The 14,614-nt window shown below is 48.0% G+C and overlaps 1 protein-coding gene across 6 annotated transcripts in view; it reads left to right on the top strand.

Annotated features, from left to right (window-relative positions):
* Positions 1 to 13,658, top strand: part of ZNF565 (zinc finger protein 565) — a 29,667-nt gene extending 16,009 nt beyond the window's left edge. For all 6 annotated transcript variants that reach the window (XM_010368816.2, XM_030942968.1, XM_030942967.1 and 3 more), the window contains exons 3-5: positions 3,090 to 3,216; positions 3,924 to 4,019; positions 12,212 to 13,658. In XM_010368816.2, the coding sequence (XP_010367118.1) occupies positions 3,090 to 3,216; positions 3,924 to 4,019; positions 12,212 to 13,473 (1,485 nt within the window). In that variant the 3' untranslated portion in view covers positions 13,474 to 13,658. The remainder of the gene's footprint in view (positions 1 to 3,089; positions 3,217 to 3,923; positions 4,020 to 12,211) is intronic.
* The last annotated feature ends 956 nt before the right edge of the window (positions 13,659 to 14,614 follow it).

The following is a 14,614-nucleotide window of genomic DNA, read 5'->3' on the forward strand; positions in this document are numbered from 1 at the left end:
AACATGGTGAAACCCCATCTCTATTAAAACTACAAAAATGGGCCGGGCGCGGTGGCTCAAGCCTGTAATCCCAGCACTTTGGGAGGCCGAGACGGGCGGATCGCGAGGTCAGGAGATCGAGACCTTCCTGGCTAACACGGTGAAACCCCGTCTCTACTAAAAATACAAAAACTAGCCGGGCGAGATGGTGGGCGCCTGTAGTCCCAGCTACTCGGGAGGCTGAGGCAGGAGAATGGCGTAAACCCGGGAGGCGGAGCTTGCAGTGAGCTGAGATCAGGCCACTGCACTCCAGTCCGGGCAACAGAGCGAGACTCCGCCTCAAAAAAAAAAAAAAAAAAAAAAAAAAATTAGGGGCCGGGCATGGTGGCTTACGCCTGCAATCCCAGCACCTTCAGAGGCCGAGGCAGGTAGATCACCTGAGGTCAGGTGTTCAAGACCAGCCTGGCCAACATGGTGAAACACCGTCTCTACTAAAGATACAAAAATTAGCCAGGGCCGGGTGCGGTGGCTCAAGCCTGTAATCCCAGCACTTTGGGAGGCCGAGACGGGCAGATCACAAGGTCAGGAGATCAAGATCATCCTGGCTAACACAGTGAAACCCTGTCTCTACTAAAAAAAATACAAAAAACTACCTGGGCGTGGTGGCCGGCGCCTGTAGTCCCAGCTACTCAGGAGGCTGAGGCGGGAGAATGGCCTAAACCCGAGAGGCAGAGCTTGCAGTGAGCCGAGATCGCGCCACTGCACTCCAGCCTGGGTGACAGAGTGAGACGTCGTCTCAAAAAAAAAAAAAAAATTAGCCAGGCGTGGTGGCATGCGCCTGTAATCCCAGTTACTCTGGAGGCTGAGGCAGGAGAATCACTTGAACCTGGGAGGTGGAGGTTGCGGTGAGCCAAGATTGTGCCACTGCACTCCAGCCTGGGCGACAGAGTGACACTCTGTCTCAAAAAATAAGAAATAAAAAAATTAGCCAGGCGTGGTGGCATGCACCTGTAATCCCAGCTACTTGGGAGGCTGAGGCAGGAGAATCACTTGACCCTGGGAGGTGGAGGTTGCAGTGAGCCGAAATCATGCCACTGCACTCTGGCCTGGGCAACAGGGAGAGACTCCATCTCAAATATCAAACAAAAAAACAAAACAAAGCAAAACAAAAACAACAACAACAACAAAAAATGGTAAAAGACAGGCACTGTGGCTCGACTTTTAATCCCAGCACTTTGGAAGGCCAAGGTGGGAGGATTGCTTGAGCCCAGAAGTTTGAGACCAGCCTGGGCAATATAGCAAGACCCCACCTCTACAAAAAATAATTTTTAACAAAAATAGCTTAGTATGGTGACATGTGCCTGTAGTCCCAGTCACTTGGGAGGCTGAGGTGGGAGGATTGCTTGAGCTCAGGAATTTGAGGCAGCAGTAAGCCATGATTGCACCACTTGCACTCCAGCCTGGGTGACAGAGCAAGACTCTGTGTCTTAAAAAAATTGGGCCAGGCAGCCGGGCGCGGTGGCTCAAGCCTGTAATCCCAGCACTTTGGGAGGCTGAGACGGGCGGATCACGAGGTCAGGAGATCGAGACCATCCTGGCTAACACGGTGAAACCCCGTCTCTACTGAAAATACAAAAAACTAGCCGGGCAAGGTGGCGGGCGCCTGTAGTCCCAGCTACTCCGGAGGCTGAGGCAGGAGAATGGCGTAAACCCGGGAGGCGGAGCTTGCAGTGAGCTGAGATCCGGCCACTGCACTCCAGCCTGGGAGACAGAGCCAGACTCCGTCTCAAAAAAAAAAAAAAAAAAAAAAAAAAAATTAGGCCAGGCACAGTGGCCCACACCTATAATCCCAGCACTTTGGTAGGTCAAGGTGGGTGGATCACTTGAGTCCAGGAATTCAAGACCAGCCTGGACAACATAGTGAGACCCCATCTCTACAAAAAATAAAAAATTAGCTGGGTGTGGTGGTGCACACCTGTAGTGCCAGCTACTTGGAAGGCTGAGGCAGGGGGATAGCTTGAGTTGGGAGGTCAAGGCTCCTGTGAGCCACGATTGTGCCACCACACTCCAGCCTGGGTGACAGAGTGAGACCCTGTCTCAAATAATAAATAAAGGCATGTCCAGTCATTATGTGCCTCCTAATGGGATGCTACAGGAAGTACACACCACCATCCCTGACATATTAATGCTCTTCCCTCGAAAATGGAAGTCAGACCCCCATATCTAACTGCCATTTCACAGGGAATATGGAAATTAAGCACCTGTGAAACTACACCACGAAAATGCAATCCGCCAAATCCATAAGGCGGGAACTCTACTCATTCAAATGTTTCTTTTTCTTTTTTTTTTTTTTTGAGATGGAGTTTCGCTCTTGTTGCCCAGGCTGGAGTGCAGTGGTGCGATCTTGGCTCACTGAAGCCTCTGCCGCCCAGGTTCAAGCGATTCTCCTGCCTCTGCCTCCTGAGTAGCTGGGATTACAGGCATGCGCCACCACACCCGGCTAATTTTGTATTTTTAGTAGAGACGGAGTTTCTCCATGATGGTCAGGCTGGTCTCAAACTCCCGACTTCAAGTGATCCGCCCACCTCAGCACCATCTCGGCTCACTGCAAACTCCACCTCCCGAGTTCATGCCATTCTCCTGCCTCAGCCTCCCAAGAAGCTGGGACTACAGGTGCCTGCCACCATGCCTGGCTAATTTTTTCTATTTTTTGTAGAGACGGGGTTAACCAGGATGGTCTCAATCTCCTGACCTCGTGATCCGCCCACCTCAGCCTCCGAAAGTGCTGGGATTACAGGCATGAGCCACCGTGCCCAGCTATTATGTATTTTTCTAAGAGAAGTCAATAATCTGTTGGATACTAAAGTATCTGTGGGTGAAGTGTTATGATGTTTGGCATGTGAGATTTGCCTCACAGTACATGGGGAGTAAAAGATAGAAGGGAAGAGATAAAACTGGGTGCACCTTATTAGCTGTTGAAGCAGACTGATGCATATGGGGGGTCATTACTGTATACTATTCTCTGTACTTTTGTGCATTTTGAAAATTTTCATAATAAAAAGTGAAAGAAGTTTCTTAATATACCCAAATGTGTGGGTTTATTGTTTCAGGGACTGGTGACATTCAGGGACGTGGCCATAGAGTTCTCTCTGGAAGAATGGAAGTGCCTGGAACCTGCTCAGAGGGACTTGTACAGGGAGGTGACTCTGGAGAACTTTGGTCACTTGGCCTCACTAGGTAAGGAGATTGTATCGCACAGGCCAGACGGAAAGCAAGGCACTGGGGACTACAACCATGGGGTGCTGTTTCCATCTCTGCCTAAATGGGTGAGGAGAGGAAACTGTCACAGGAGACGCTACAAACTACAGCCATAGAGATAGAGAGGGGACCAGCCAGCAATTGCTGTAGCTACTTCCGGAGCTCCTGGGTTAAAGGAGGGAGAGAGAGGGTTAAGAAATGCCCAGTGCTTGCTCTCCTCCTGTCGGCTGATCTCCAGCTGATGCTTTCTGTCTGCCAAAGCCAATGAGAAGCCAGAGGGCATGGGTAATGCAGTTCTTACAGTGAGCTGTTGGGATCCCAGAGCTGGGCACAGAACAAGGCCAGGAGCATCAAGGAATAGATTGGAGGGGAGGGAGGGGTTCGTGGAGAGTGATCACCACACATCTACTCCACATAATTCAGGACTACCCTTCTGGAATTTCTGGTTTCTTCATTGTGAATTTCTAGGGTAACTTACAAGTTTCTGACTGAATTTCTGGTGACTGAAAAATTGTTTTGTGCTTTGTGGAATTGGAAACAAGTCATTCCACTGGGCACCTAGGTCTTCCCATCCTTCAGACAACCTTCCGCCTGCCTTGTGATTACGTCTTTTCCATGGTGACCAGGGAACTGGGTTTGGATTTTGGAGCAGTCTGATCACACCCCGTTTCTTTTCCTGTAAACAGGACTCTCCATTTCTAAGCCTGATGTCGTCTCCTTATTGGAGCAAGGGAAAGAGCCCTGGATGATTGCAAATGATGTGACAGGACCATGGTGCCCAGGTGAGCGAGGGCTGATTTCGACAGGGGGAGGTCCCTGGGTGCGTCAACTGACAGGAGTAAGTTGAGTTACTGTGGGAAGTTCCCTCAAAGCCCTACTGTGGAAGAAAGGCCTGAAACATGAAGATGTGGCGAGTAAAGACTTTATTAGCATCAGCTCCCAAGAGAACCTTGGCCTACTCCCATTAATTTGTCTGTCTTCTGTGTTCTCTCACATTTTCCTTCCTTTTTAAAAAGAGATGTACCTATTTCTTCCCCATTGGCCACCTTTTTACCTGTACTTTGTATCTTTTTTTTTAGAGGCAGAATCTCACTGTGTCATCCATGCTGGGGTGCAGTGGCATGATCACAGCTCACTGCAGCCTCCATCTCCTGGGCTTAAGCGATCCTCCCACTTTGGGAGGCCAAAGTGAGATGACAGGTGTGAGCCACAGTACCCAGCCAGATCCTTTTTTCTACAAGTATCTTCATCCCTTAGAAAACTTATTTTCTTGGCCAGGCATGGTGGCTCATGTGTGTAATCCCAGCACTTTGGGAGGCTGAGGTGGGTGGATCACCTGAGGTCAGGAGTTCAAGACCACCCTGGCCAACATGGTAAAATCCCGTCTCTACTGAAAATACAAAAATTAGCTGGGCATGGTGGCGGGTGCCTGTAATTCCAGCTACTTGGGAGGCTGAGGCAGGAGAATCTCTTGAACCTGGGAGGCAGAGGTTGCAGTGAGCTGAGATTACACCATTGCATTCCAGCCTGAGTGATAAAAGTGAAACTCTATCTCAAAAAACAAACCAAAAAAAAATTTTCTTGGCCAGACACGGTGGCCCACACCTCTAATCTCAGCACTTTGGGAGGCCGAGGTGGGCAGATCACTTGAAGCCAGGAGTTCAAGACCAGCCTGGCCAACATGGTGAAACCCCGTCTCTCCTAAAAATACAGAAATTAGCCGGGCATGGTGGCCGCTGCCTGTAACCCCAGCTACTCAGGAGGCTAAGGCAGGAGAATTGCTTGAACCCAGGAGGCAGAGGTTGCAGTGAGCCAAGATTGTGCCACTGCACTCCAGCCTCTGTGACAGTAATGCAGCCATTCATTTATTCTCTTAACTTTTGAATGGTAGGGTTGTGTAGTGGTTGAGGGCACAGACACTGGAGTCAGACTGCCTGAGTTCAAATCCTGGCCCTGCCACTTAGTAGCTCTGTGAGTTTGCATAAATTACTTAAATTCTCTGTGCTTCAGTTTCCTCCTTGGCAAATGGGATAAAAATATTGCTGTTAGGCTGGATGTAGTACCTCACACCTGTAATCCCAGCACTTTGGGAGGCCAAGGTGGGCGGATCACTGGAGGTCAGGAGTTCGAGACCAGTTTGGCCAACATGGTGAAACCCTGTCTCTACTAAAAATACAAAAATAAGCTGTGCGTGGCGGCACACATCTGTGATCCCAGCTACTCGGGAGGCTGAGGCACGAGAATCGCTTGAACCTGGGAGGCGGAGGTTGCAGTGAGCCGAGATCACACCGTTACACTCCAGCCTGTACAACAGAGCGAGACTCTGTCTCAAAAAAAAAAAAAAAAAGAGTTGCTGTTATATGAAATATAGTGTGAAAGTGCCCAGAAAGGCAATTGTGATGACTACATAAATGTTAGTGAGTATTCTCGAGTGGCACTTGGTAGACAGTATTGGAATCTGTGAATCCTGAATCATCAGTTACCCTTTCCTAACTTCTCCGCTATTGTCTTTTTTATTTTTTCATTTTTTTATTTTTATTGTTTTTGAGATGGAGTCTCGCTCTGTTGCCCAGGCTGGAGTGCAGTGGCCGAATCTCAGCTTGCAAGCTCCGCCTCCCAGGTTCCCGCCATTCTCCTGCCTCAGCCTCCCGAGTAGCTGGGACTACAGGCGCCTGCCACCTTGCCTGGCTAGTTTTTTATGTTTTTTAGTAGAGATGGGGTTTCACCAGGTTAGCCAGGATGGTCTTGATCTCCTCACCTTGTGATCCGCCTGTCTCGGCCTCCCAAAGTGCTGGGATTACAGGCTTAAGCCACCGTGCCCAGCCTTTTTAATTTATTTTTATTTATTTATTTGTTTTTTTTTTGACATAGAGTCTCGCGTTGTCACCCAGGCTGGAATGCAGTGGCATGATCTCAGTTCACTGCAAGCTCTGCCTCCCGATTCACGCCATTCTCCTGCCTCAGCCTCCCGAGTAGCTGGGACAACAGGCGCCCACCACCACGCCCGGCTAATTTTTTTTTGTATTTTTTTAGTAAAGATAGGTTTCACTGTGTTAGCCAGGATGGTCTCGATCTCCTGACCTCGCGATCTGCCCGCCTCGGCCTCCCAAAGTGCTGGGATTACAGGTGTGAGCCCCACGCCCAGCCTGTTGTTGTCATTTTTATTTTTCATCTGAGATCATTTTCTCTCTATCTGAAGAAGACCCTTAAAGTTTCCCTCAGTTTTTGGCCACACGAAAATACTGTTTTGTTTTGTTTTTTCTTTAAAAATGACATTTATCAGCCTGAACAACATAGCAAGATCCCTTCTCTACAAAAAATACAAAAATTAGCCAGGCGGCCGGGCGTGGTGGCTCAAGCCTGTAATCCCAGCACTTTGGGAGGCCGAGACGGGCGGATCACGAGGTCCGGAGAGCGAGACCATCCTGGCTAACACAGTGAAACCCCGTCTCTACTAAAAAATACAAAAAACTAGCCGGGCGACGTGGCGGGCGCCTGTAGTCCCAGCTACTCGGGAGGCTGAGGCAGGAGAACGGCGTAAACCCGGGAGTCGGAGCTTATAGTGAGCTGAGATCCGGCCACTGCACTCCAGCCTGGGCGACAGAGCAAGACTCCATCTCAAAAAAAAAAAAAAAAAAAAAAAAAAAATTAGCCAGGCAAGGTGGCACGCACCTGTAATTCCAGCTAATCAAGAGGCTGAGGCAGAAGAATCACTAGAGCCTGGGAAATCAAGGCTGCAGTGAGCTATGAGCGTGCCACTGCGCTCCAGCCTGGGTGACAGAGCAAGACTCCATTTCAAAATAAATAAATAAATAAATAAATAAATAATTTTTTTTTTTTTTTTTTCTGAGACGGTGTCTCACTCTGTCACCCAGGCTGGAGTACACTGGTGCGATCTCAGCTTACTGCAACCTCTGCCTCCCCGGTTCAAGTAATTCTCCTGTCTCAGGCTCCTGAGTAGCTAGGATTACAGGTGCACACTACCATGCGCGGCTAATTTTTGTATATTCGGTAGACATGGGGTTTCACTATGTTGGCCAGGCTGGTCTCAAACTCCTGAGCTCGAGTGACCTGGCCACCTCAGCCTCCCAAAGTGCTGAGATTACAGGCATGAGCCACCACACCCAGCCAGCTGATCCTCTTAATGAGTAGTTTTTTGTAGATTGTCTCTCACTTCTTGTTTGTCTAATGTTTTCTCACAGTGAGATTCTGCATTTTAGCAAGAATATCGCAGAAGTGATGTTGTATTCTTCTCTGTGTATCACATAGCAGACATCAACATGCCATATTACTGGTGCTGTTCATTTTGATCACTTGGTAAGATAGGTGCTGTTCACACTTTGGGAGGCCAAGGCGGGCGGATCACAAGCTCAGGAGTTCGAGACCAGCCTGGCCAATATGGTGAAACCCTGTCTCTACTAAAGGTACAAAATTAGCTAGGTGTGGTGGCGGGTGCCTGTAGTCCCAGCTACTCGGGAGTCTGAGGCAGGAGAATCGCTTGAACCCAGGAGGCGGAGGTTGCAGTGAGCCGAGATCACGCCACTGCACTCCAGCTTGGGTGACAGAGTGAGACTCCGTGTCAGAAAAAAAAAAAAAAAAAGATAGATGCTGTTTACTTTGATCACTTGGTAAATAGGGCCTCTCTTGTTTCTCCCCTGTAAAGTTTCCATTTGTAATTGACAAATATCTTACCGTGAAATACTTTCACACTAGGCAAATGTGCTGCTTTTCCTCCTTCCACCCCCTGATTTTGGCATCCATCACTAGACCTTGTCTGCACCAGCTATTACACTGTCACTTGCCTAATACTGATTTTCTGTGTCCCTTATTTCTTCACTATTTATTAATTGGAATTCTTTGGTAAGGAAGAGCTGTCCCTAGCCCTCTCCTATTCACTTATTTTTGTTTTGTTTTGTTTTTGTTTTTGAGACGGAGTCTCTCTCTGTTGCCAGGCTGGAGTGCAGTGGCGCAACCTCTGCTCACTGCAAACTCTGCCTCCCCGGTTCACACCGTTCTCCTGCCTCAGCCTCCCGAGTAGCTATGACTACAGGCTCCCGCCACCACACCTGGCTAATTTTTTGTATATTTAGTAGAGATGGGGTTTTACCATGTTAGCCAGGATGGTCTTGATCTCCTGACCTTGTGATCCACCCGCCTCAGCCTCCCAAAGTGCTGGGCCAAAGTGCAGGAGCGTGAGCCACTGCTCCTGGCCTCCCATTTATTTATTCATTCAATGATTTCTTTTTTTTTTTTTTTTTTTTTTTGAGACGGAGTCTCGCTCTGTCACCCGGGCTGGAGTGCAGTGGCCGGATCTCAGCTCACTGCAAGCTCTGCCTCCCGGGTTTACGCCATTCTCCTGCCTCAGCCTCCGAGTAGCTGGGACTACAGGCGCCCGCCACCTCGCCCGGCTAGTTTTTTGTATTTTTTTTAGTAGAGACGGGGTTTCACCGTGTTAGCCAGGATGGTCTCGCTCTCCTGACCTCGTGATCCGCCCGTCTTGGCCTCCCAAAGTGCTGGGATTACAGGCTTGAGCCACCGCGCCCAGCCGAGACAGGATTTCGCCAAGTTGGCCGAGCTGGTCTCAAACTCCTGACCTCAAGTGATCCACCCACCTAGGCCTCCCAAAGCTCCCAAAGTGCTGGGATTACAGGCATGAGCCACTGCACCTGGTCTTCCCACTTTCACTTCTAAGGACCCTTGTGAATACATTGTGTCCACCCAGATAAACCAGGATAATCTCGCCATCTCATGGTGGTCAACTGATTAGCTTTTTTTTTTTTTTTTTTTTTTTTTTTGAGATGGAGTTTCACCCTTGTTGCCCAGGCTGGAGTGCAATGGCGAGATCTCTGCTCACCACAACCTCCGCCTCCCGGGTTCAAGTGATTCTCCTGCCTCAGCTTCCTGAGTAGCTGGGATTACAGGCACCCACCACCACGCCCAGCTAATTTTGTATTTTTGGTAGAGACAGGGTTTCTCCATGTTGGTCAGACTGGTTTCGAACTCCTGACCTCAGGTGATCCACCCTCCTCGGCCACACAAAGTGCTGAGATTACAGGCGTGAGCCACTGCGCCCGGCCCTAATTAGCAGTCTGAATTCGAACTCCCCTTGCTTTGTGACATACCACTCATAGGTTCCAGGAATAAAGACACAGACATCTTTGAGTGCCGTTATCCCACCTACCACATTCTGTATGTGTTTTTTTGAGCAAAATTAATTGAGCATAAATTAACAATGTATGGACGGGCGCAGTGGCACACACCTGTAATCCCAGCACTTTGGGAGACCGATAGACGGATCACTTGAGGTCAGGAGTTCAAGATCAGTCTGGCCAATGTGACAAAACACCATCTCTACTAAAAATACAAAAATTAGCCAGGTGTGGTGGCAGGCACCTGTAATCCCAGCTACTCAGGAGGCTGAGACAAGAGAATCGCTTGAACCCGGGAGGTGGAGGTTGCAAGGAATCAAGATCGATCGCGTGTCTTTACTCTAGCCTTGGCAACAGAACAAGACTCCATCTCGAAAACAAAACAAAATAAAAGCAAGTTTATGGGTACGACTCTACTCTAATTCCATATTAAAATATTAAGCCTATTGCTGTTGACTCCATAAAAGTGTTCTTGTCTTTCACAGAATATTTGCTTGGTATGTTTTCTAATTCCTTGCAGTTCTGAAAAAATAACAATTTTTTATTAATTAGATTTTTTTAAATTGTGATAAAATATACATTACATAAGGGGCCGGGCGTGGTGGCTCACGCCTGTAATCCCAGCACTTTGGGAGGCCAAGGAGGGCAGATCACCTGAGGTCAGGAATTCCAGGCCAGCCTGGCGAACATGGTGAAACCCCGTCTCTACTAAAAATACAAAAATTACCCAGGCGTGGTGGCAGGCACCTGTAATCCCAGCTACTCGGGAGGCTGAGGCAGGAGAGTCGCTTGAACCCGGGAGGCGGAGGTTGCAGTGAGCTGAGATCACACCACTGCACTGCACTCTAGCCTGGGCGACGACAGAGTGAGACTCTCAAAAAAAAAAAAAAAAAAGAGAGAGAGAGAGTGTGAGTTTTTATCTGAGACCTTAAGGATGAGAAAAGCAGCAAAAAGCCCAGGACAGGATTCTTGATAGATGGAAGAACCTGATGAGAGATCTGAGATGGAAAATGCCTAGATTTATTTTACATGCTCATAGATGGCTGGTGGTTTTGTAGACTGGGAGGAAAGGGGAGAATGTTCAATGTGAAGAGGCCCTGCTCTTGCTGAGACAGAGTGGTGACAAAAACAAACAGGGACCTGCTTTGTCAAGAGCCCTGAGAGCCATGGCAGTGAGTTTGTAATTTTTTTTGTTTGTTTGTTTGAGACAGAGTTTTGCTTTGTCACCCATGCTGGAATGCAGTGGTGCAATTTCAGCTCACCACAACTTCTGCCTCCCGGATTCAAGTGATTCTCCTGCCTCAGCCTCCCAAGTGTTGGGATTACAGGCATGCGCCACCACGGCTGGCTAATTTTGTATTTTTAGTAGAGACGGTGTTTCTCCATGTTGGTCAGGCTAATCTCGAACACCTGACCTCAGGTGATCCACCCGCCTCGGTCTCCCAAAGTGCTGTGATTACAGACGTGAGCTACCGTACCCAGCCTCTTTTTTTTTTTTTTTTTTCCCTGAGATGGACTCTTACTCTGTCCCCCAGGCTGGCATGCAGTGGTGCCATCTTGGCTCACTGCAACCTCTGCCTCCTGGGTTCAAGTGATTCTTGTGTCTCGGTCTCCCAGGTAGCTGGGATTATAGGCGCCTGCCACCATGCCTGCTAATTTTTGTATTTTTTAGTAGAGACAGGGTTTCTCCATGTTGTCTGGGCTGATCTTGAACTCCTGACCTCAAGTGATCCACTTGCCTTAGACTCCCAAAGTGCTGGGATTAAGGCATGAGCCACCTCGCCTGGCCTTTGGAATTAATTCTAAATGCACAGAAATGGGAAGGCAGTGAAATGTTTAAGCAGAGATTTTCATTTTGATTGACATCAACTTTATGTGGTGGGAAGTGTTGAAAATATAGATGCCTTATTACATGAAATGTCCAGAACAGGCAAATTTATAGAGACAAAATTAGTAGCTCTCTGCCAGTAATGGTTGCCAGGGACTGGAGGGAATAGGGAATGGGGAGCAACTGCTTAATGGGCAGGGGGTTTCTATTTGGAGTGATACAAATGTTCTCCGCCAGGCGAGGTAGCTCACACCTGTAATCCCAGCACTTTGGGAGGCCAGGGTGCGTAGATTGTTTGAGGTCAGGAGTTCGAGACCAGCCTGGCCAATATGGTGAAAGCCCAGCTCTACTAAAAATACAAAAATTAGCCGGGAGTGGTAGTGCATGCCTGTAATCCCAGCTACTCAGGAGGCTGAGGCAGGAGAATCACTTGAACCCAGGAGGCGGAGGTTGCGGTAAGCCAAGATTGTACCAATGCACTCCAGCCTAGGCGACAGAGCAAGACTCTGTCTCAAAACAGAAAACAAATTGAGAACCCCTGGCTTAATCTGTCTTCTTGCTCCCTTCTGGCACCGTATGAGCTCTTCACATAGTGTGCTTCCATGTACTTTTTTGAAATTGTATAATATTTGAGATGTATATAAGCCATTCACTTTCTATGGTTATTTTTTTTTTTTTTCTGAGACGGAGTCTTGCTCTGTCACCCAGGTTGGAGTGCAGTGGCGCGATCTTGGCTCACTGCAACCGCTGCCTCCCGGGTTCGAGCGATTCTCCTGCCTTAGCCTCCCCAGTAGCTGGGATTACAGGCGCCTGCCACCATGTCCGGCTAATTTTTGTCTTGGCCAGGTGAACTCCCGACCTTGTGATCCACCCGCCTCAGCCTCCCAAAGTGCTGGGATTACAGATGTGAGCCACTGCGCCTGGCCTGTACTATAGAATTTTTTATTTCTCATAGAAAAGGAGCACAGCTTGTATTTCTCTTTTTCTTATTTTTCAGACTTGGAGTCCAGGTGTGAGAAATTTCTACAAAAAGATATTTTTGAAATCGGGGCATTCAACTGGGAGATAATGGAAAGCCTTACATGCTGTGACCTGGAGGGCTCCGATTTTAGAGCTGACTGGGAATGCGAAGGCCAGTTTGAGACACAAGTAAATGAAGAGTGCTATTTTAAGCAAGTGAACGTCGCCTATGGACATATGCCCACGTTCCAGCATCACAGGTCTCACACTGGGAGCAGGGAGACTGGTGAGAAACTGATGGAATGTCGGGAATGTGGGAAAGCATTTAGCCGCGGCTCACACCTTATTCAACATCAGAAAACTCACACTGGTGAAAAACCCTTCGGGTGTAAGGAATGTGGGAAGGCCTTCAGCCGTGCCTCACACCTGGTTCAGCATCAGAGAATTCACACAGGTGAGAAGCCTTATGACTGTAAGGACTGTGGGAAGGCCTTCGGTCGCACGTCAGAACTTATTCTGCATCAGAGACTTCATACTGGTGTCAAACCTTATGAATGTAAAGAGTGTGGGAAGAGCTTTAGGCAGCATTCCCAGCTGGTTCTGCATCAAAGGACTCACACAGGCGAGAAACCCTACGTATGTAAGGACTGCGGCAAGGCTTTCATTCGTGGCTCCCAACTCACTGTGCATCGGAGAATCCACACGGGCGCCAGACCCTATGAGTGTAAAGAATGCGGGAAGGCCTTTAGACAGCATTCCCAGCTGACCGTACACCAGCGCATCCACACTGGGGAGAAACCCTACGAGTGTAAGGAATGCGGAAAGGGCTTTATTCACAGCTCAGAAGTTACTCGACATCAAAGAATTCATTCTGGGGAGAAACCCTATGAGTGTAAGGAATGTGGGAAGGCCTTTAGACAGCACGCACAGCTCACACGACATCAGAGAGTCCATACTGGCGACAGACCCTATGAATGTAAGGACTGCGGGAAGGCGTTCAGTCGTAGCTCATACCTCATTCAACATCAAAGAATTCATACAGGCGACAAACCCTACGAATGTAAGGAATGTGGGAAGGCCTTTATTCGTGTTTCACAACTGACTCATCATCAGCGAATCCACACTTGCGAGAAACCCTATGAATGCAGGGAGTGTGGAATGGCCTTTATTCGTAGTTCACAACTTACCGAACATCAGAGAATTCATCCTGGTATCAAACCTTACGAATGTAGAGAGTGTGGGCAGGCATTTATTCTTGGTTCACAACTCATTGAACACTACAGAATTCATACTGGTTAAGAAAGCCTCGAGTGTGAGTGATAAAGAGAAGAAGCCTTTATGTGGAGTTCACATCTGGCTCAGTACTAGGTAATTTTTAATGTAGTGTAATTAATGTCAGAAAACACCTGTCACTTCCATGCTAGAACATCAGAAAACTCACACCCAAAGAAAATTCAATAAATGTGGGAATTCTTTTTGCCTCACTCACTGTTTCCTAAGAATCAGATAATCTATGCTAAAAAAAAAAAAAAAAAAAAAAAGAATGTAGAAAAGCTGTTTTTGTCATTCAAAATATGTTAAGTTTCTGAGAATTTCTAACACAAAATGACCCTATTAAAAGATTCTGTGGCCAGGCATGGTGGCTCACACCTGTAATCCCAGCGCTTTGGGAGGTCGAGGCCGGCAGATCATTTGAAGTCAGGACTTTGAGACCAGCCTGGCCAATGTGGTGAAACCCCATCTCTACTAAAAATACAAAAATTAGCCAGGCATGGTGGCAGGTGCCTGTAATCCCAGCTACTCAGGAGGCTGAGGCAGGAAGATCATTTGAACCCAGGAGGCGGAGGTTGCAACAAGCCGAGATCACACCATTGCATTCCAGCCTGGGTGACAAGGGCAAAACTCTGTCTCAAAAAAAAAAAAAAAACAAAAAGATTCTGTGACTGTGCCTTGCATCATGGCATATACCTTACTTAGCAGTGCTCACTTCCCCTGATTATGGACTACATAGCATAATTGGGCAAGTTATGCAATCTCTCTGTCCCTCAGTTTACTTTTTTTTTTTTTTTGAGACAAAATCTAGCTCTGTCACCAGGTTGGAGTGCAGTGTTGCGATCTCAGCTCGCTGCAACCTCTGTCTCCTGGGTTCAAGCGATTCTTCTGCCTCAGCCTCCTGAGTAGCTGGGATTACAGGCACGCGCTGCCACGCCCAGCTAATTTTTGTATTTTTAGTAGAGATGGGGTTTTACCATGTTGGCCAGGATGGTCTTGATCTCCTGACCTCATGATCTGCCCACCTCGGCCTCCCAAAGTGCTGGGATTACAGGCGTGAGCCACCGCGCCTGGCCCAGTTTACTTATTTTTAAGTGGTGATTATTATGCCTAACTAATAGAATTTTTATGAGGACTAAATTAGATATTTTATGTAAAGCCTTAGAAG

This window comes from Rhinopithecus roxellana, chromosome 12, assembly GCF_007565055.1.
Source record: "Rhinopithecus roxellana isolate Shanxi Qingling chromosome 12, ASM756505v1, whole genome shotgun sequence".
NCBI lineage: Eukaryota > Metazoa > Chordata > Mammalia > Primates > Cercopithecidae > Rhinopithecus > Rhinopithecus roxellana.